The 18,052-nt window shown below is 38.2% G+C and overlaps 5 protein-coding genes and 1 non-coding gene across 9 annotated transcripts; 3 read left to right on the top strand and 3 right to left on the bottom strand.

Moving 5' to 3' along the window:
• Positions 1-2: 2 nt before the first annotated feature.
• LOC117783884 (GTP cyclohydrolase 1) lies at positions 3-9,878 on the bottom strand. 4 transcript variants are annotated; one of them, XM_034621449.1, is made up of 5 exons: positions 9,653-9,878; positions 3,696-3,905; positions 1,173-1,338; positions 989-1,105; positions 3-712 (listed from the first exon to the last, which is right to left on the bottom strand). In XM_034621449.1, exons 1-5 carry the CDS (start codon positions 9,861-9,863, stop codon positions 583-585), a joined length of 834 nt encoding a protein of 277 aa, XP_034477340.1. In that variant the 5' UTR covers positions 9,864-9,878; the 3' UTR covers positions 3-582. The 4 variants fall into 4 exon arrangements, with proteins under 4 accessions (XP_034477340.1, XP_034477336.1, XP_034477338.1 ...); XM_034621445.1 differs by lacking the exon at positions 9,653-9,878 and adding an exon at positions 4,748-5,255; XM_034621447.1 differs by lacking the exon at positions 9,653-9,878 and adding an exon at positions 4,796-5,252.
• On the top strand, positions 858-928 carry Trnag-gcc. The gene has a single exon. It is a non-coding gene; the product is annotated as a tRNA-Gly (tRNA).
• LOC117783885 lies at positions 5,973-7,046 on the top strand. Its single transcript, XM_034621450.1, has 2 exons — positions 5,973-6,347; positions 6,416-7,046. Exons 1-2 carry the CDS (start codon positions 6,036-6,038, stop codon positions 6,731-6,733), a joined length of 630 nt encoding a protein of 209 aa, XP_034477341.1. The 5' UTR covers positions 5,973-6,035; the 3' UTR covers positions 6,734-7,046.
• Positions 9,879-11,796: 1,918 nt separating the features above from the next.
• Positions 11,797-15,683, bottom strand: LOC117785985 (general transcription and DNA repair factor IIH helicase subunit XPD). The gene is made up of 8 exons (XM_034624290.1): positions 15,432-15,683; positions 14,908-15,365; positions 14,713-14,843; positions 14,434-14,654; positions 13,983-14,364; positions 13,639-13,920; positions 13,081-13,359; positions 11,797-12,520 (listed from the first exon to the last, which is right to left on the bottom strand). Exons 1-8 carry the CDS (start codon positions 15,434-15,436, stop codon positions 11,969-11,971), a joined length of 2,310 nt encoding a protein of 769 aa, XP_034480181.1. The 5' UTR covers positions 15,437-15,683; the 3' UTR covers positions 11,797-11,968.
• A 330-nt stretch (positions 15,684-16,013) lies between these two features.
• LOC117785992 (U6 snRNA-associated Sm-like protein LSm1) lies at positions 16,014-16,900 on the top strand. The gene is made up of 3 exons (XM_034624298.1): positions 16,014-16,190; positions 16,265-16,449; positions 16,512-16,900. The coding sequence occupies exons 1-3, from the start codon at positions 16,136-16,138 to the stop codon at positions 16,683-16,685; spliced, it is 414 nt and encodes a 137-aa protein (XP_034480189.1). The 5' UTR covers positions 16,014-16,135; the 3' UTR covers positions 16,686-16,900.
• LOC117785989 lies at positions 16,754-17,961 on the bottom strand. Its single transcript, XM_034624293.1, has one exon. It carries the CDS (start codon positions 17,853-17,855, stop codon positions 16,821-16,823), a length of 1,035 nt encoding a protein of 344 aa, XP_034480184.1. The 5' UTR covers positions 17,856-17,961; the 3' UTR covers positions 16,754-16,820.
• Positions 17,962-18,052: the final 91 nt, after the last annotated feature.

Below are 18,052 nucleotides of genomic sequence, written 5' to 3'. Positions count from 1 at the left end.
AATGCTTTCAACAATATTTTATTTTTATTGTTATTGTATACATAAAGCAGATTTTACTAAGTGCGAGAAACAACATTTATATAACGATGAGCATTTGTCTTTCGTTTTTAACTTTAAAATTTAAATTTCATTTTTGATCCAGAAATGAAATAGGTACATACTTTTTTTTTTAATAATATTATTGTGTGTACCTTTCGTATATAGTAACATGCAATTTGAACGATTCCATTTGTTTACTAATTTTTATAAGTATATTCATATGTATTTGTAAAATAATATATGTATATTTATATATTAGTATACAGATTATTTTTATCGAATTTGTATCTTAATTGTAAATTCCCTAAACGGTTTGCAATGATATCTCATTAGTTGTTCCCTTCTTGTATACATATGTATATATGTATATAAAAAATATTATTTATTATGTGCCTTGAATTGCGATTAAAATGAACATAAAAATATTAAGCTACCAACACCAAAAATCGCGATGCTTTCGTACGTTTTTTAAATTTTTTTTTGCTAAACGAAACTAAAATTTCAAATTTCAACAATTTTTACACAAGTCAAAAACTAACTTTTTTATTTGCTATTGACTAGGTTTAGGAACTCCTCGCGCGTTTTTGGATCGTCGCGGAACACGCCAAGCATAGTTGAGGTGACAGTTTTGCTATTGATTTTCTGCACACCCCTCATCACCATGCACATGTGTCTGAAATTAACAAAATATTTAGTAATCAGTTAGATATTGTGATTTAATTATGACAATAATATTGCGCAAAACAAATTGCAAAAATCATTCATTGGCAAACAATTCTGTTAGTAGTACTAAAACGTTAGCCACTCAACCAACGCAAGCATCGGTGGTTCAGTGGTAGAATGCTCGCCTGCCACGCGGGCGGCCCGGGTTCGATTCCCGGCCGATGCAGAATACTTTTTTATTTTAATTATTATTTTTGCTAGGAAATGGATTTGATTATGTACTTACACGCCCTCGACGACCACAGCCACTCCTGCTGGCTGCACAGCTTGTGTCACAGCGACGGCAATTTGCTTGGTCAAGCGCTCCTGGACTTGTAAGCGACGTGAGAAAATCTCCACAATGCTACAAATAATAAAAATGAGCCGGTTAGTGTGCATTGATTTTTATATTCTTCTTTTTTTGGACTCACCGAGCAAGCTTGCTGAGTCCCAGAATCTTGTTGCATGGCAAATAACCAATGGACACTTTGCCATAGAATGGAACCAAGTGATGCTCGCACATTGAAAACATTTCAATGTCCTTGACAACGACCATCTCATCGTGATCCTCATCGAAAACGGCTCCGTTCAATACATCTGAGTAAAGAGATAAATTGATAACCTTAATTTCCGTAAATAAGAATTTAAAAACCTTTATAGGCTCTACATTTATTAAAGCTAATGAAAAGATAAATTCATTAAAAAAGTATTGACTGGGCCCGTCTCTGCCTACAACCAAGCTGGCAGCACTGTACAAATTCAATCTCAGAGTGAATCCTACTTGATTTATGTTTGTGTTCACGAATGGCATATTTTATGTTTGACTTATTTGCTCAATGAAATGCAATGGCATAACTGAATCTTAAGTTGAAGATTCCACTTGACTGTTAATGGCCGTAGTCATAGCGGTGAGTCTGTGTGTGCGTGTGTGTGTGCGTGACTTCTAGCGCCACTTGTTGGCCATTCTTTAAGAGCTTGAGCTTTCACTTCTTCAGCTTTAAATGCTGCCTACTCTTTTGACTTTTGCACACTTTTTCGTGTTGCTTCAAGTGCTACGCCCACTTGACGCCCACAGCAGAACTCTCTCCCCCTTTAACTCTCACTCTCTCTCTCTTGTTTTCTTCCTCCCTCTTTTCAGCTGGTTACGGTGCTTTAAGTTTAAGTGCGTTTCCTGACAATTAGCAGCAACCAAGTTTATAAGGCAGCTAAATCAGATTGAGTTTCAACCAGGGAATAACACCGTAAATTATTTTTTGCTAGAATTCGATTTTGATTTTGAAATCTTGAAAATTCAAGCGGAATGTCATTTTGAACATGTTTTGGCATCCAAATTTTTTTAAATTCGTTTAAAAAAAATGTATACCTCTGGATCTCGATATTTACTTCGATGTCATAGTTCTTTTAAAACGACAACTTATCATTTTAAAATGTTTTAAAATTAAAATTTTTTTTAAGTGTTTATAGCTGTCACCTAATTGTGCTATTATAGTGTTTTAATTGTATAGTTGTATACGGCAGCTTTATAGGAAACAGCTAATTTCATAATAAATTATAAATCGATAGGCGATTAAATTGCAATTTAAGTGAATTAAAAAGGGATAGGCTTAAATCACTTCTTGCGTGTTTACTCATAGAGTGTAACTCAACTTGATTTCATTTAAAACAACTTAAGCTGCCGTATAAACATGGTAAGTGTGCTCACAGTTAAACCAGCATATTCAATGTCAACTGTTTTATTTGTTCTTGTGAATTTTGCACAAGTCATGGATGGACGCTATTCATTAATTTAAAATGTATCTATAACTTTGTAAGTGATAAAAATCTATTTAACGAGCTCGAGGCGAATAACTTTCGTTAATGTCTAACAATGTTGTTGCTGCGCCTGCTGGTCAATTAAAATAAGACTGTGACTTTGCGAGATTTTTGTATTTTAATACCCGTTACTTGTAAAATACAAGGGTATATTGTATACGTATGAATCATAAATAAAATTTAATAAAAACCATCTAGTACTATGAGAGCTAGAGGCTCTAGAATCGTTGGATAGAAGCGTATTATACCAGATACAGATACAGTTTTGTGTAAATATCAGTCGACTTACTTAATCGAATAAAGATCGATTAATTAAAACGCAACTTATGTCTTTATAGAATTGTTAAACAACAGGAGCTCCTAGATATATGCAATAAGTTGTTTGCATAAAATTAATTGAATTGACTAATATATGTATTTTAATTGAGTAACGGGTATCTTTAAGTTGGAAATTCGAATATAACGTTCTTATTTGTTTTTAAATGATAGGTAGAACCTGCTCTCTGTATTGACTAGACTTAGAACCGGTCTGCATACTTGCAATTCGCCTTAACAAAAAACCCACTTAGCTATTAAACAGATGGATTATAAAACATATATACGCAGAACAGATAACGCTATAGAATAGAGAGTAAACCCTTAAGAACAGGTCGGACAAAGCAAACATTGACCCAATTGAGTTCCTCTCAAAAGCTCAGCTTAATGCACTTCACGTGTAGAAGTTTGTTAAAAGCTTCTTCAGTTAATGCCAAGCTATATCTAGTATATATAACGGATCAGCGACCCCTAATCGCTAGCTTTGACAGCCTGAACTTAGAGTGATGCCCTCAGTTGCAATAGATAAAGATAAAGTATGTACAACTACTCGTTTTTTTTTATCGCTTAGCATGTGATTCATTGCCCAGAAAACTAGTTTGCGATCGTGTTTAAGTTTTTGTGGAACTGCCTTGGAAGTCCCCCGACTCATGACGCATTCTACACAGGATTGTAAGTTGATGGATCACTAAAATGTTGCTAATTAGGTACAAAAGCAGAGGAAACATCTCTCAGGTGCTAATTGTGTGTATATTTATCGTTTTGGAAGAAGCCCACGTTTATTTTAAACAATACCAACTATACAAATTGGTTGACAGTTAACTTACCCTCCAGATTTTGATCATAGCCCTTGGTGAAGTATAACATTGCCTTGGCCGCACGCTCCGGTGTCTTGATCAGGCCCTGTCTATCCGGATTCTCTCCCAATCCGCCCAAAAGCAGGCGATACGATCGCGCCATGTCGGGCAACAAAGCCTCCCTAGTTGGGGGCTTGTGATCTAGCTCAAGATCGTGATGAAAAGTGCAGTTCTCATGCCCTGTAATCAGATGAAAAACAACGACACAAATAAAACATAGACTTAAAAATATTAATAAAATATTGGGAGATAAGCAGCTAAAAACCCGAGGTGGTCCGAGTTCCACGTTTTGGGATGATTAAAATAAACAAAATCAAACTGAAAACAAGATCAACTAAAATCAAATCGAATCGTTTTCAATCGAATCGACTCTCAATTGAACCTTTGACATTTTAAGTTTTTTTTTTGTATCAGTCCTATCGAGGGAGACACACATGTACTCTCTTATCATCAAAAAAAACAAAAAAGTAAGGTTATTTCGGGCTCACCGAAGATTTGATGCCCTTGCGGAGCCAAATTTATTTAACCAAATTTCCTTGGGAAATCAATAAGATATAAGAAATAAGAAAGATTGTTTGAGATATCTCAAATTAAAGATTGATAACCGACCGAACGATTCTATTCTAAAAAATACAGACTTTTAACAAGACTCATCTAGATATCTTTAAAAACTGAGATACTATTTTGCAGAGAAACAGACGAACATGCCTATATCTATTCAGATTGTCGCCTTTAATTCCATTTCAAATTTCATAACAAAATTGTAATAACCTCTGTTAGGGTATAAAAAACACTTGTGTTTGTCGGGCGCCACTTGGTAACTTGGATGTTGAATTAAATCATTAATTAGCAGCATAATCGCACGTACCAGACTAATTAAAATATGGGGTCATGTAAGGGTTAACGCGCTAATCAAAGGTGTCACATTAAATTAATCAGAAAATATGAATTGTGAAAATACGAGTACTCTGATAACTGATAACTGAAAATCCTCTAGGAATCCCGCCTTATCACCCCACTACCTGGCGTCGCCGATGTACGTGGTGTCATTGGTGTTAACGGTTGTGTACCATCGTTTTCCGGTATGCTTGTTGTGCTCTTCAGTATCAGCCTTGGGCGATTTGTGGTAGGAACAATCTCATCCGATGTAACAGCTGCTCCCGGTCCTGTTCCCATTCCCATTCCCATTCCCATTGCTGTTCCCGACGCGACCGTCTCTTCGAGGGGTGGTACCACACGGTCCGCGAGGGAGGAGGTGCCCGAGGTGCTACTTGTTGAACAGACACTGTTGTTGCGCCCACGCGATAGGATGTGAGCCTGTGGAAAATTTGTATCGTCTATGGCATCATTCAATTCACTGGCACTCATTTCCGAAAGTTGGCGTGTGAAACTCATAATTTGTTTAACTTTTACTGTTTGTCAGTGCAAAACAAAAAGCCGAGCTCGCAAATAGAATTGGCCAAAATAAAAAATAAAAATCTAAATACACAAAATTTGGACGTTTAGATTGAAATAAAGCTGAGAGCGGGTTTTAACTTCACTGTGTGTTTGCGTTATAAAGTGCTTTGGGCAACTGGCTACCAATTGGACTCAGCGATGCTAATAAGAACTTTAAGCAGAGCTTTGAGCGCTAAAAGCTTTCAACGGAACGAACAAATGGAGAACAACGAACGACGAACGACGAGTGACGAGAGAGAGAGAGAAGAGAGGAGCGCACGCTTACAGTTTGATGTCCAGTGTTGGCTAAACTGTGGCATTGCAGTGTTGACTTTCGAACTTGTTGCTTTTGTGGGCGTTTGGACAGTGGGCGGTGGGCGGTGGTTGGCGCCAACTCGAAACTCTGTCCAAGGTTAGCTCTTTGTCTTTGCTTCTGATTCGTTTTGAAACTTTTAAGTCCCTGTACTTAACAAACCTGAAGGGTGTATTTATTTGGCAATTTCTAAGATTTTTTTAAAATTAAAAATAAAAAGTAAATTTCAAATTTTTTTATGATGATTGATGACAAAGCAAATTACAAATAATAATAAAAATAGACACATTTAAGACAACACAATTTGTTCTATATTCGGTTAGTATAATTAATTTAACGCCATATTATTTGATATTTAAAATATAATAGACATACGTTTTTGTTTAAGTACAGGGTCTCCCATAGTCGGGTTCGCTCTACTGCAGCATACCATACCAGTTTCATTCTCTATTTACCCTAGCTTGAGCACTCAGAGCACTCAGTAAGTCATTCATATAACACTCAGAACACAACCGAATCCCCTCAACTGCCATTGACAAAATTCCAAATTTCCTTCCAGCATGGCTCATCGAATTAAGCTCCGCTGCGACGACTTCGACGTCATTGGCGCCGTTCCACGTGACCTGTCCGTTATCAAGAATTTCCTGAAACGGGATTGTGCCGTGAAGCGACTTATTGACATTGAGGAAGATTTTCTGAGGCAATGCCAAGAGCGGGGCGGAGATCCGATGAAGCCTGTCCAGGATGCGAAGAGGAAAAGTGATGTGCAACCACCGCCGGATCCCTGTGCCAGCACCACGCCAGCGGGGGACAAGGGAATGGACATCTGTGATCCTTGTCGTCGTTTGAAGACTTCTGTGGTGTTAGAAGAAGTGCGCATTCCATACACAACTGTTTTCCTTCCAATTTTATTATATTTCCGTCTCTCTTTCGTTGCCAGCTCACAAGACCAGCTATCACCAATCCAGTCTACAAACTTAGCCCACCGCCGTACTTCGATGAGGAGACAGTCTTGGATAGCTCGCAGCCCATAAAGTTTCGATTTCGCAGAAAGGCCAATAGTTGTGACTATGAGAAGAAATCAAATTTGCCGTGCACGCCTACGGAAAATACTAACGTGATGGTTTTAACAAACTGCGCCGATGTCATGGTCTGGCCCAGTCAAAAGGTGGCCCAAATGAACCGTGTGCCAGTTACGCTTTTATCTGGTCCTGGAGATCTCACTGAATACATGCTGGAGGAGGAGACAATCATGTAGAGGTAACAACCTCTCTTAAAGACCCTCGGCACAATCATTCATTGTGTTTCAACTCGAAAATTTGGAATTTTATATAATGCACCGAACATTACATAGGAGCAGCGTTCTTACACAAAATTACATATCAATATTGCAGCAATCAAATAAAATATATTATTTGGGAAGCCAGTGAAGGACTTTCCAATCCTATTTCCAATGCTCCGAAAGAATCGTTCTATTTCTTAACTTGTATGGCTTATGTATGCATTTATTTAGTTATCATTCTATCGAAAGTGACCCCGAAGAAGTCAATGAGCCCGAATCTACAAATCAACTCGTGTTTTCAATTTATGCAGCCCGAATCTCTCAGAATGCTAATCGCAGCCAACTTTGTATGCGATTTCAAATTGAATGATTTTTTTTTAGAGTTAGGATTACCTACAGTATTGATTGGTACTGCGACATAGCTCTAGATCAAGCTTAGTTATTCAACATACACGGATACAGCAATAAAGTAAAGCTATCTTTGGCATACCGATGGTTTAATACCCTAGCTATATGAACTATAAAATATATTCCTTCTAATAATATTTTATTTTTATAAAAGAAGATATTAAAACTTAAACAAAATATTTACAAAATATAAATACCATTTCTTAAATGGAAATTATTTTGGAAAAATATGAAATAGTTAGAAATAAAAGTTTCTTATTCAAAAACTCATTTGCGATCTAATTTTTCAGTTGCATCTTTATGTTGAAAATTGGTAAAAACATGTACAACGTATTAAAATTCTGATTTGAAAGTTTAACACTAAATTCCATCGATATTTCTTATGTTATATGATATATATTCCGACTTCCGTAAAAAAATTGTTACAAACCTCACAAAGTCATAAATAAATAGATAAAAAGCCAGCTGCAGATGAGATCGGCATTAACTTTGCCTATATTCTATTAAACTACAGTAATACCTCAATATATGCCCCTATTTCTATATGATGTGTTCCATGCTCAATCTGAAAACATCAAGCACTAAGAACGTGAGAAGAGAGATATCATGAATTGATCTAGTAAATGCCACATATAAATGGCTTTTACGGTGACTGTTAGCCAAGTGAACAGGCCAACCTGTTGGCAAATATTATAAGCATGCAATGCAATGCAATGTAATTAAGTAAGGTATATCATCATTAACATTTTTCACAGGGCAGGTGTGTTTTATTCTCTTTTAACAATTACGCATTAAAGAATTCTACAAAGACTAACAACCTAAATGCTATGGCGATTTTGAACTTTAAGGATTGTACATCGAATTGATAATTCCTTGTAGTTAATTTTACAATCAGCAGCGAATTATTAAATTTGAATTCGCTCGTGCCGTTCTTTGTTTTTTATATGTATATATTTATTTTTTTATTGACCGCGATCGCTCAAATGTGAAACATGAAAGAAACAGACATATGAGTACTCGAAAAGACAAAACAAAAAAAAAAGCGTGAATATGAGAAATAAAAACCGACAAATCAAAACTGTTTTTAAACGGCGGCTTGTGCTTGTGGTATTCGTACTCACACCAGAGCGTCCAATTAAATACTTTTAACCTTCAAAAAGTAGTACAGGTCTAGCCTCGGGCCGCACTCCCGCCTAGCCGCTGGCTTTTGGCCAAATACCGGATTAAGGCGAGGAGTTAATGCTTAAATGCTGCCACATACACGTACATATAACATACATACGTTACAAAAGCTTTATCATACCTATAACGCTCTCGTTAATCTCGAGATCTTCCGATCTGCATTAAACAAGTCAAGCCAAACTTTCAATGTCAATGTCAATAAGTCTACTGCGATCATGTCCGTCTTTTTATGTCTTTTGAACTATCATTGTGTGGTTATCATTCAGTATATTATGTATTTGAATGTACATTTGAGCCCGAACACGGGTACGAATACATTTCAAATATTGTTTCGGTAGAAATTTGAGTTTTCATTTTGCGGTTTATGTGCAATTGGCATAATGAATAATGAATGAATTCCAGCATCGACGGAAATCAGAGCTATGCCAGAGGGTCAATATAAGAATCTGAGTCAAATTGTGTGATGAAATGTGCTGTCATTATTGCTCTGAAACGAGTCTTGGTTTAATGTTACCCTTATACCCCGTAATAAATATATTACGTCTAGATGATCGACAATGCTTGTAACATAAAATATGTTTTATTATTATTATTATTGTTTATTTTTTTTGGGGAAATATCACACTGTGTGACTTTTGTAATACTTGGTATTCAATAAAGAGCGATTTGATTACGACTAAGTGAATCATGCTTGATTTAAATTTCTGTACATTCCCTTTCAAAATTCCAAGCTATTCAGCTTATTCAAGCCTACACTCATGAGATGCGCGAAATTCCCTTTTTCTACGTTCATAAAATTTTTTATTTTTGGTATGCTCGTATCTACACCGTTTGATTCACAGAAATTGATTTATTTTATAAATGATCATAGCTAACAGCTAATGTAAGCTTATGCTCATTTATTAACAAAATTCATTTTTTCTACAAATATTCACAGCAAAAAGTTTATGTTTTTTTGCTTAATGCACAAACTTCCCTTTTCCTTGAATGTTTATAGCTAACAATTATTGTAAGTCTTTGTTCATTTAATGAATCATATTCATTTTCTTACTATAAATATTCATAGCCACAGCTTATGTACATTTACAGCACAAAATTCCTTTTTCTTTGAATGTTCATAGCTAACAGCTTATGTTAATTTACAGCACATAATTCCTTTTTGCTATAAATATTTATAGCAAGCAGCTGATGTAAGCCAAACTGCAATGCCATTCATTGCTGAGGACAAATAACTGTTTGAAGCAGGAAACGATCGAGCAATACAATCCTTTTGAGTCAGATTTAATGACTCACCGACGCACTTACCATTTCCGTTGCCTATGTTAAGCATTTCCAGTTTCAGCTGTTGACTACTTTTGGCAGGAACGACGGCGCCAGCGCTGGCGACAGCTGTTGTTGCTGCCGCTGCCGATGCTGCTGGCAAGATCGCGGCAGCATCCATGGCGACACTGGCAGCATCCGTGGCAATGTCGCCATTTTGAGTGCTGCCATTTTGTTCGTTAACTTGAGGTTTCATTTTGTTAAATTATATTAGAAAGGATATTTGTATACTAGGTATATATTTAATTTTGTAGTTGGCGTTTATTTTCTTGTTTTTGTTTTTTTTTTTTAAATTTGGTTTACTAGCGCATACAATGAGTTCTAAACTAAAAAACTAAATAACGCACTATTAACAATTATGGTTTTGTTGGTTTAATAGAATTGTTGTACAATTGTTTCTGTTACTGATTATTAATTTATTTAACTTTTATTGGTTGACGTTAATGCGCGCGCGCTCCGCTTTTATTTGCTTCACCCGACTAAACGGCCAGAGATTTAGTTGTAACCTTTTTATTATGAAAAATCGAAAGTTCTTGTTCAGCGAGAGATACAATTGTCGGCTCCGCTGCCAGCGTCGTGTTTGCGGTCGCTTGCCTTTTACCGTTTGCTGTTGTTGCTTTTACAGTACTCTCTCATAAAGTTGACCAATTTATAAAGTAGTCCAACTGTGTCTGTTAACTATATAAAATTGCCAATTTAAAAATTATCAATATTTTGTTGCCCAGATAAAAGCAATTCAATTATATTTAAAGTGAAAACTGTAACTTAACTTGCGATCATTTAAAAAATTGGTATTTTATTAGTTGCGAACTACGAATGTTTTTGTAAGAATAAGAAAATCAAAGACATAAAAACAAACAAATAATTAAGTTAAAAAAAAACAAAATAAGATTGAAAAAAAATGGAAGCAAAAACAATGAAATTTTAAAAGAAAGAAAAATATTAGATCAAATTAAGTGAATTTATATAAGGACGAAGTTGACGATACACACCAATTAAACTGCAAATGCAAATTTGTATCCTCACTTTGATTTTTTTTCTTCTTTTAAGTCTAAAAATGTATAGGCAATTATATTGTGAGTGCTCGTGTTAGCGAATATATACTGTAGTTGTATTCGGTTACTTTTTGCTTACTTGTTGCTCTCTGAGCACTGGCCGTGGCCGTTAGTTATGTGCATATATATGTACATGCAAACAGATGTATGTACGTGAGATTGCAAAGCTTTTGCGCTACACTCTCTCCCTCTCTATTCGCTTCTCGCGGCGTTTGCGCACGCTCACGCTCCACGAGGACTACAGGAAATTGTCAGTTGAAGTGCCCGTCGTTAAAAAATAGCACGAAAATGAGTTGGAAAAAATCAAAATCGACTGAAATATTCTTAATTGTTAGCAAAAAATGTATGTAAGAATTCAATTACACAAACATAATCATTAAGAAATCGATGTCGCTTGTTTTATGATCAAAATAGGTGCATTCATTGCACGAATGAATTCGCATTCTTGATAACCTGACTGAGCATCATTTAGATTTGGCGTCAACGACAATTTAATTAGTTATAGACAGCGTTAAATTTGTATAGATTTGGTTTTTAATTAAACATGTGTTCGGTCACTACGGTTCATAGCAAAATTGAATAATTGCCCGACTGCAAGTCGGAGCTGCGATAATCAGTTTAATATCTGTAACGGAAGGAAAAATTTAAAGTCGATTAATGTCGTCGCCACATTGTCATCGATAATTAGAATTAAGCACTTTCACTAGCATTTTCTTATTAGTAGAATGTTTTCTTTTTAACAACAATACATATTGCACGAAATTGTATCTCTAATTGCATAATTATCACCGAAAAATTCTTGTTAGTGATAATTAAATCATTTTTTCACACCGTCTCTTGATCATTCTTAATTGGCGAATTTTACTTATCGATAATAAAAATTTCCTACTCCAATCAGAATTGAATTAGCCGCCTTGAACTGAGTCATGTCGCTTGGGAATGAGCCACCGCTAAATTATAAATAACATTAATTAACAGTTAATAAGGCATTTACGTCAGATTTACCAGCCAAAGTCAAATGATACAAACAAAACCCCAAGCCCAACAAGCCAAATAAATGTTTTAACTTTTAAATTTTTTGTTTTTTTGCTGCTCCGATTAATGGCATTCAATGCCATTAGCTGGCAACAAATTCACTTTTTATTAAAATTATTATTGTACAGAAAGACAAACAAAAAGCCATTCGAAAAAAAACATTGCGGAAGGAAGCCGGCGACTGTCTCGAGATCCGGTTTGTAACATCACATTACAGCTCCTGGACCTCACCACCCACACCTTGCTTGCCCTGCGCCTGTCGTTCCAGTTTCTCCTGCTCCATACCCTCCAGTTGAGCCAACGTCAGCAGCGATATGCCCAGCTGATCTTCGCGTGAAAAAGGCTGAGCCATGCGCCTTAGCCAGCGACGAGCCAGTTGCACAGCCTCCTCAGTGCTCAAATTGCAGAAGCTGTCCACTAGATGCTCCTGTATCCATTTGGGCAGACGTGATCGTTTGTCCTGTCGCGAAAAACGCTTGTCTGCAAAGATCATAATGCCATAGTCCGTTTTACCGCGCAGTGCTCGACCCACGCACTGTGCTGCATGCCGCATCGCATCAAAGGTCAGAAAGTCGTTCTCTCGTATCTGAAATTGATCGCGCAGGTAGTCGAGACGCGCCTTGAGAATGCGCGACTGCGTGTAAACATAGGGTATGCCGAACATGAGCACCGCGCGACCATAATGATGATCGAAATCCACACCCTCGGAGACCTTGCCACGAGCCACAGCCAACAAAACAGCGCCACGACCGCAATCACAAGCCTAAACGGAGATAAAACGAAGATCGGATTGAGATAGAGATTCAGATCGTGAATAACAAGAATAAAAGATTAACTTTAGCATGCCAAAGATTTGATACTCTTGCAGACCTGTATTCTATTTTCTACTTAACATAATGATCAAATTTTAGTCAAATCTGTTAAGGATATATACTCAAATTCACATTCCATGGTCTGTAAGATTGATTGAGATATCTACAATAGTTAAAGAGTTCCTTACACTAAAGGTTGATTTTTTAATGATCCAATATGAATAAAAATATGAAAAATTAATTCTAATGCTTAGTTTTAATTATAACTTTATAGTTATAATGAAAAGTTATGACAATGCTAAAAGGCAGCAGTCAGAGTTTGTTATCCTGATTAAGAATATATACACTTTATGGTGCCATGAGGCGTTTTTTTTAATGCGTTACACATTTTGTGACAAAATTAAAATACCCTCTGCAAGAGTACAAAAATGATGAATGTGTGTCAAGCACAACACAGAAGCCATATCAGTTGGAGATGTGAGCCACTTGTGGGCAGCTTGTCTATGCTCACCTTAACATAGTTCATGAGCGCATAACTCGTTTCGGCATTGTCCTGAGTCTCGATGAACAGCAGTTTATAGCGCAGCAGAGTGTCCACAATTCCCTGATCATACCAGGATGCCACAACTGACTCCAAATACAAGTACGAAGTAAAGAAGCACACGATGCCATCGGGAACTGTCTTGGCCACCTCCACCAGCAGCTGTCCATAGTTACGAATGACAGCAGTATCCTCGCGAGTCTCGAACTTTGATGAAATGGACACTTGGTCATTGCCTTTAGAGACAATCTGTTTCCAAATGGTAAAAGTAAGAGAATTTAATAACATATGCATTTATTTTAATGGCACTATTTTCTATCAAGAACCGAATACCGAAACGGTTGTACCGGTACGGTACGGAATGTCAATTTGATCATAGTTTGGCCTTTAAATTCATTCTGCATTCAAATATTTTTAGATTCTATAAACAAATTTTGTACCGTTACGTACCGGTATTAAAACTGAAGTAGAACCTTTTACCGAAACCGTAAATTTGTTTCGGTTTGATTCCCTGGGCTTAACACTTACCATTGGAAGCAGGCAGGGACGCGCCAGTGTCATTGTAAAGCTGCTCATAACGACTGGATCAAAGTCCAGAATCTTAGGATACATGTCCATGGGCGATAGTGTACCGGAGGTGATCACAACTGTTTGAAAGCGCGAGAAAACTGGCGCCATGGCAATAGATGAATCCAAGCAACTGAAGTGCATAATAGGATTCGATACAGTCGGCGTTTTGTCATCAAAGGGTTCTATTATAATGGTGAAACCCTTGGTGTATGTTGAAACCAGTGTCGCAAAATGTGTTATCTATGTGTAGAAAGTGGACAAATGAAGGATCTGGTCGGTACAGCTCATGTGCTGACACTTACCAGGGTGAGAGCACCATATTCAGTCATGTCGCTGATTTCTAGAGTGCGCAACAGACTGGACAAACGCTCAGCACAAAAGCGGAGAGGTTTACGCTCTATGCATATCTTGGAGGATACATCTTTGAGGAAACCAGCTGGTGACTCTTGGACCACGTGATGGACACGCAGTCGCGTCTTTATGTACTCTATAAAGCGGCGCAAAAAGCTGAGAAAATGATCCGCATTTCGAATGTTGCCAGGCACCACCTCGGTAAGGACATCGCTTGGCAGCACGGGATTAGCAAGTATCATGTCTGTGTCGCGCTGCACACTGGCATCCTTGAGTCCCTGCACCATCCGCTGGTATTCCTCATTCAGTCGATTTGTGTCCTCATCACGCATGCTAAAAGATCGACATTAATGAATATAAAGATAGTTAATGGAATTATTAGCATTTATAAAGATAACCTACTCTTGGACCAATTTTGTGAGCTGATTTAGGGCATTTGTGCTTCTCTCTACGATGCGTCTGTTGATCTTCACACTCATCGAGTCGATGCAGACGTTATCAATATTGTGAGCTTCATCAAATACTACACAGGATTCGCGAGTCATCTCCTTGGATACGACCTGTGCTATTTTCGGATCCAGCAGATAGTGGTAACTGTAGACCACAATTTGGGCATGTGCAATCTGGTGAAGACAAGTATATCAAATATGTGGAACAGTATAAATCAATCATATAACATACGGCGTAGCGTGCTAGAAAATATGGACACCAGTTTCTAGATCGTCCGTATTCCTTAAGATCATCGATGCTGTAAACGCCCACAGGCAGCGTTGATTCTTTGCCCTCCAGTGTAAATCCTTCAAAATACTGACCTGTTAGATAAACAAATGAATATATTAACTTGGAAATGGTAATACAAATACCAAAATTACTTACAAATGGGAATGTCTGCATCCATTTCATGACGTTCTCGGATGTAGCTGGCAGTGAGTCCATAGCATTTACCATCCACAGCCTTACCCTCACGCTCCTTACTCACCTCCGGATGTATGCACATATTCTTACGAGAACTGAGCACCAGGCCAGTCAAACCCGGCGGAACTGGCGCATGGCGTTCATAGTAGACCATTAGATTCTGCAATTCAGCAATTACTTTCTCAATCTCTGGGACCGTACGTGAGCAGTAAATCAGTTTGCGAACTGTCTCCGGATACTCGATCATATAGGCAACAATCAGTGAAAGCAATGTCGCCGTTTTCCCCGTTCCTGAAGGCATTTCCAGCAGACAATGTCCTTTGGCGTCCAGGCTTCTCTTGAGCTCCAGCATGTACGCATATTGCTCGGGATAAATGTATTCATAGGGGAAATAGACGAGCAGACCGTCTACGCTGAGCCTGATAAAGTAATCGCAATGCGGTATGAATATGAAAGTTATAAAACAAATTTTCCTTGCAATTTACTTCATTTTGTGATCTGTTTATTTGTGAATTTCCTTAAGAATTTCCAGACTACGACTTGGGGGTCGAGCTCTAAGTCAACTGCACCCAAGTTATTCCTTTATATTTTCCGATCTCGCTGCAAACTTTATAGACTTGAGTAGTACTATATATTTGAATTAAAATTGGCTTCTCCCTTTTTTGTTTATTTCGTTGGGCTGACCATGATGTGCAAGCCGGCAACTATCGAAAGTAATTGATAACGATTGTTGTACCGATTTCTTGTGACTAGTACGCTGCTCAATCAGTTTTGCGAGATCATGAAAGTTTCCGGCGCGAAATTTATTTGTAAGTCATTTGCAGACAATTTTACGCAATAAATAATTCTATAATGATCGACAAAATTATAAAAAAAAATGATGTACAAATTTGAAGAGCTCTATCAAAAAAAAAATTATTTTTGTACCTATTTTCGGATATGTACTTAAATCGAGCCAGATCTGGATCCGGATCTGGGTGGCAGCCTTTGAACAGGGCGGCAGCACTGTTAGAGAGTGAGTGAGAGAGAGAGAGAGAGAGAGAGAGATTCTGGTTTTCACTTACACTGCGTTCGGACGAATTTATTTATGTTTTGGATGAGTAGAAAATAGATTAACATATTTTGTTTATATTGTACACGCATTTTTCACGGAAAACCCACCAAAAAGAAAGCAACAATCAAACGCCAAATGGACGATCTCAATCCCTTGGCTGGAACAGCGCATCTGCTGGAGGAAGTGGATAGTACGTATTGTTTAATACCGGCAAATAGATTTGCACCTTGACATGTAATTTGCGATTGGTTATTATTATTGCAGAGAAGCTAATGGTTCTGCTTCGCGATGGTCGAACATTAATTGGCTACTTGCGGTCCGTGGATCAGTTTGCCAATTTGGTTTTGCAGCGAACCATTGAGCGAATACACGTTGGCAACGAGTATGGAGATATTCCGCGAGGTGTGTTCATAATACGAGGGGAGAACGTGGTGTTGCTGGGCGAGATTGTGAGTTTAAAAAAAATCAATCAACTCAATAGAGTAATTTCACGTTTTGGAATACATTGTAGGATCGTGAAAAGGAACAGAAACTGCCGTTGAAAGAAATCTCTGTTGATGAAATTTTAGACGCACAGCGTCGTGAACAAGAACAAAGACAGGAAAAGCATCGTCTGGTGTCCAAAGCGCTCAAGGAACGCGGCTTGGCGGTCAATGCGGATATCATTAACGAGGACTTCTGCTAAGTGGTGGAGAGAAGGGAGGGGGCTTCATAAAAATTACCTAAAGTAAGCTTAAGAATCATTGATTTTTGTCAGTTGTATATTTGTACTCCATAAAAATTTATTTAAAAACTATACATATGTCGCTATGTAACCTGCTTAACCATTGTGACCCGATCCCGACGTCGTCGCTGACTCCTCCAGTAATATATACTTCTCCAGTATTTGATACATTTCAACTTTTGCTTTGATTTTGTGACGCCGCGACAACTGTCGCAAATATGCCGCCACAGATTTGCAGAAGAAGTCATCTTCAGTCTCGTTGGTCACGCCGGTGGCTGCGGCTGTGGCTGTTGTTGTCGCCTCAAAGCCTGGTGATGCTTCTGGCTTTATTGACGGCAAATGCTCCCGCTCAACGCGTACGTTCGGCATGCAGACCACATAATCGATATCTGCTTGAGAGTGGCCAGCATCTGACGCCGATCCTTCCGCTGTTGATACGTTCGCTGTCGCTGTTGGCGCCGCAGAATGAACTGTGACCAGAGCTGGCGATGGTTGTAGCGTGGGCAAGACTTTCTGATCGACACATTCGGAATCGGCCATGTATTCCTCATATGAATCGTGTCCGTCCACATCAGCTTCACCATCACCATCCCCGTCTCCGTCATCGGCTTCAACGAGCACTGAATAACTTTCCGACTGCGTTGTTTGCACTTCCAACTTGGTATCAGTATCGTAGGTGTGATCACACTCATCGTACACCTGCGACTCGTCCAAATCCTGTTCTATCAGTGCTTCTGGCTCGGAGCGGGCTTTCAACAGCTTTGACGGCCGTACCTCTGTTTTTAACCAACTTGTTGGTGTATCGTCACGACGGTTTCGCTCGCGACGTTTTCGCACAAACTCCCGCAAAAAATCCATTTGACGAAAGAAATCATTTCGTCCAAATTCGGACGCTGGATGCAGACGCATTTGTTTTAATTCACGCGAGTACCGATCTCTCAAACACGTCCATCTGCGTCGTGCATCTGGCGATGAAATATTTAGGGCCTCCGCCACTTTGGCCCAATCCTCTTCTTTTCTCTGCGAAAGGCGAAAGTCACCATGTCTGTGGTCATATAGCGATGGCGTTGAACGTATCGTACGTATTAACAAAACATCTGACTCGTCTAGGGGCCTGTGGTGGGCGCTCATTATATTTTTATTCAACGCTTTTGAGCATAATTAGCAATATTATTAAAAATTATGGTTGGTTGAGTTTTCGTTTTGCTTTCTATCCAGTGTTGCCAAAGCAATATATTACCATAAATGATTATCCAGCCCTGCCATTTCTGGCAACTCCAAGATGTTTGTTTTTAGCGACAGGAATTTACCTATGATATAGTCGTATA

Source organism: Drosophila innubila (genome assembly GCF_004354385.1).
Source record: "Drosophila innubila isolate TH190305 chromosome 2R unlocalized genomic scaffold, UK_Dinn_1.0 1_C_2R, whole genome shotgun sequence".
NCBI lineage: Eukaryota > Metazoa > Arthropoda > Insecta > Diptera > Drosophilidae > Drosophila > Drosophila innubila.
The sequence above is the reverse complement of the archived record's forward strand: the minus strand, read 5'-3'. Positions and strand labels throughout refer to the sequence as shown.

Bases quoted from the DNA above. Each gene is read 5' to 3' on its own strand.
- LOC117783885 (XM_034621450.1), top strand. From the start codon at position 6,036: ATGGCTCATCGAATTAAGCTCCGCTGCGACGACTTCGACGTCATTGGC. The intron at 6,348-6,415 runs GTGCGCATTCCA...TTTCGTTGCCAG, and splicing joins CTTCTGTGGTGTTAGAAGAA to CTCACAAGACCAGCTATCAC.
- LOC117785985 (XM_034624290.1), bottom strand. The intron at 14,365-14,433 runs GTAGGTTATCTT...TCGATCTTTTAG, and splicing joins CTCACAAAATTGGTCCAAGA to CATGCGTGATGAGGACACAA. The intron at 13,921-13,982 runs GTAAGTGTCAGC...TTCTACACATAG, and splicing joins AATATGGTGCTCTCACCCTG to ATAACACATTTTGCGACACT.
- LOC117783884 (XM_034621445.1), bottom strand. From the start codon at position 5,120: ATGAGTTTCACACGCCAACTTTCGGAAATGAGTGCCAGTGAATTGAAT. The intron at 3,906-4,747 runs GTAGTGGGGTGA...ATCTGATTACAG, and splicing joins ACGTACATCGGCGACGCCAG to GGCATGAGAACTGCACTTTT. The intron at 1,339-3,695 runs GTAAGTTAACTG...CTCTTTACTCAG, and splicing joins CTATGATCAAAATCTGGAGG to ATGTATTGAACGGAGCCGTT.
- LOC117785992 (XM_034624298.1), top strand. From the start codon at position 16,136: ATGGACGATCTCAATCCCTTGGCTGGAACAGCGCATCTGCTGGAGGAA. The intron at 16,191-16,264 runs GTACGTATTGTT...TTATTATTGCAG, and splicing joins TCTGCTGGAGGAAGTGGATA to AGAAGCTAATGGTTCTGCTT. The intron at 16,450-16,511 runs GTGAGTTTAAAA...AATACATTGTAG, and splicing joins TGGTGTTGCTGGGCGAGATT to GATCGTGAAAAGGAACAGAA.
- LOC117785989 (XM_034624293.1), bottom strand. From the start codon at position 17,855: ATGAGCGCCCACCACAGGCCCCTAGACGAGTCAGATGTTTTGTTAATA.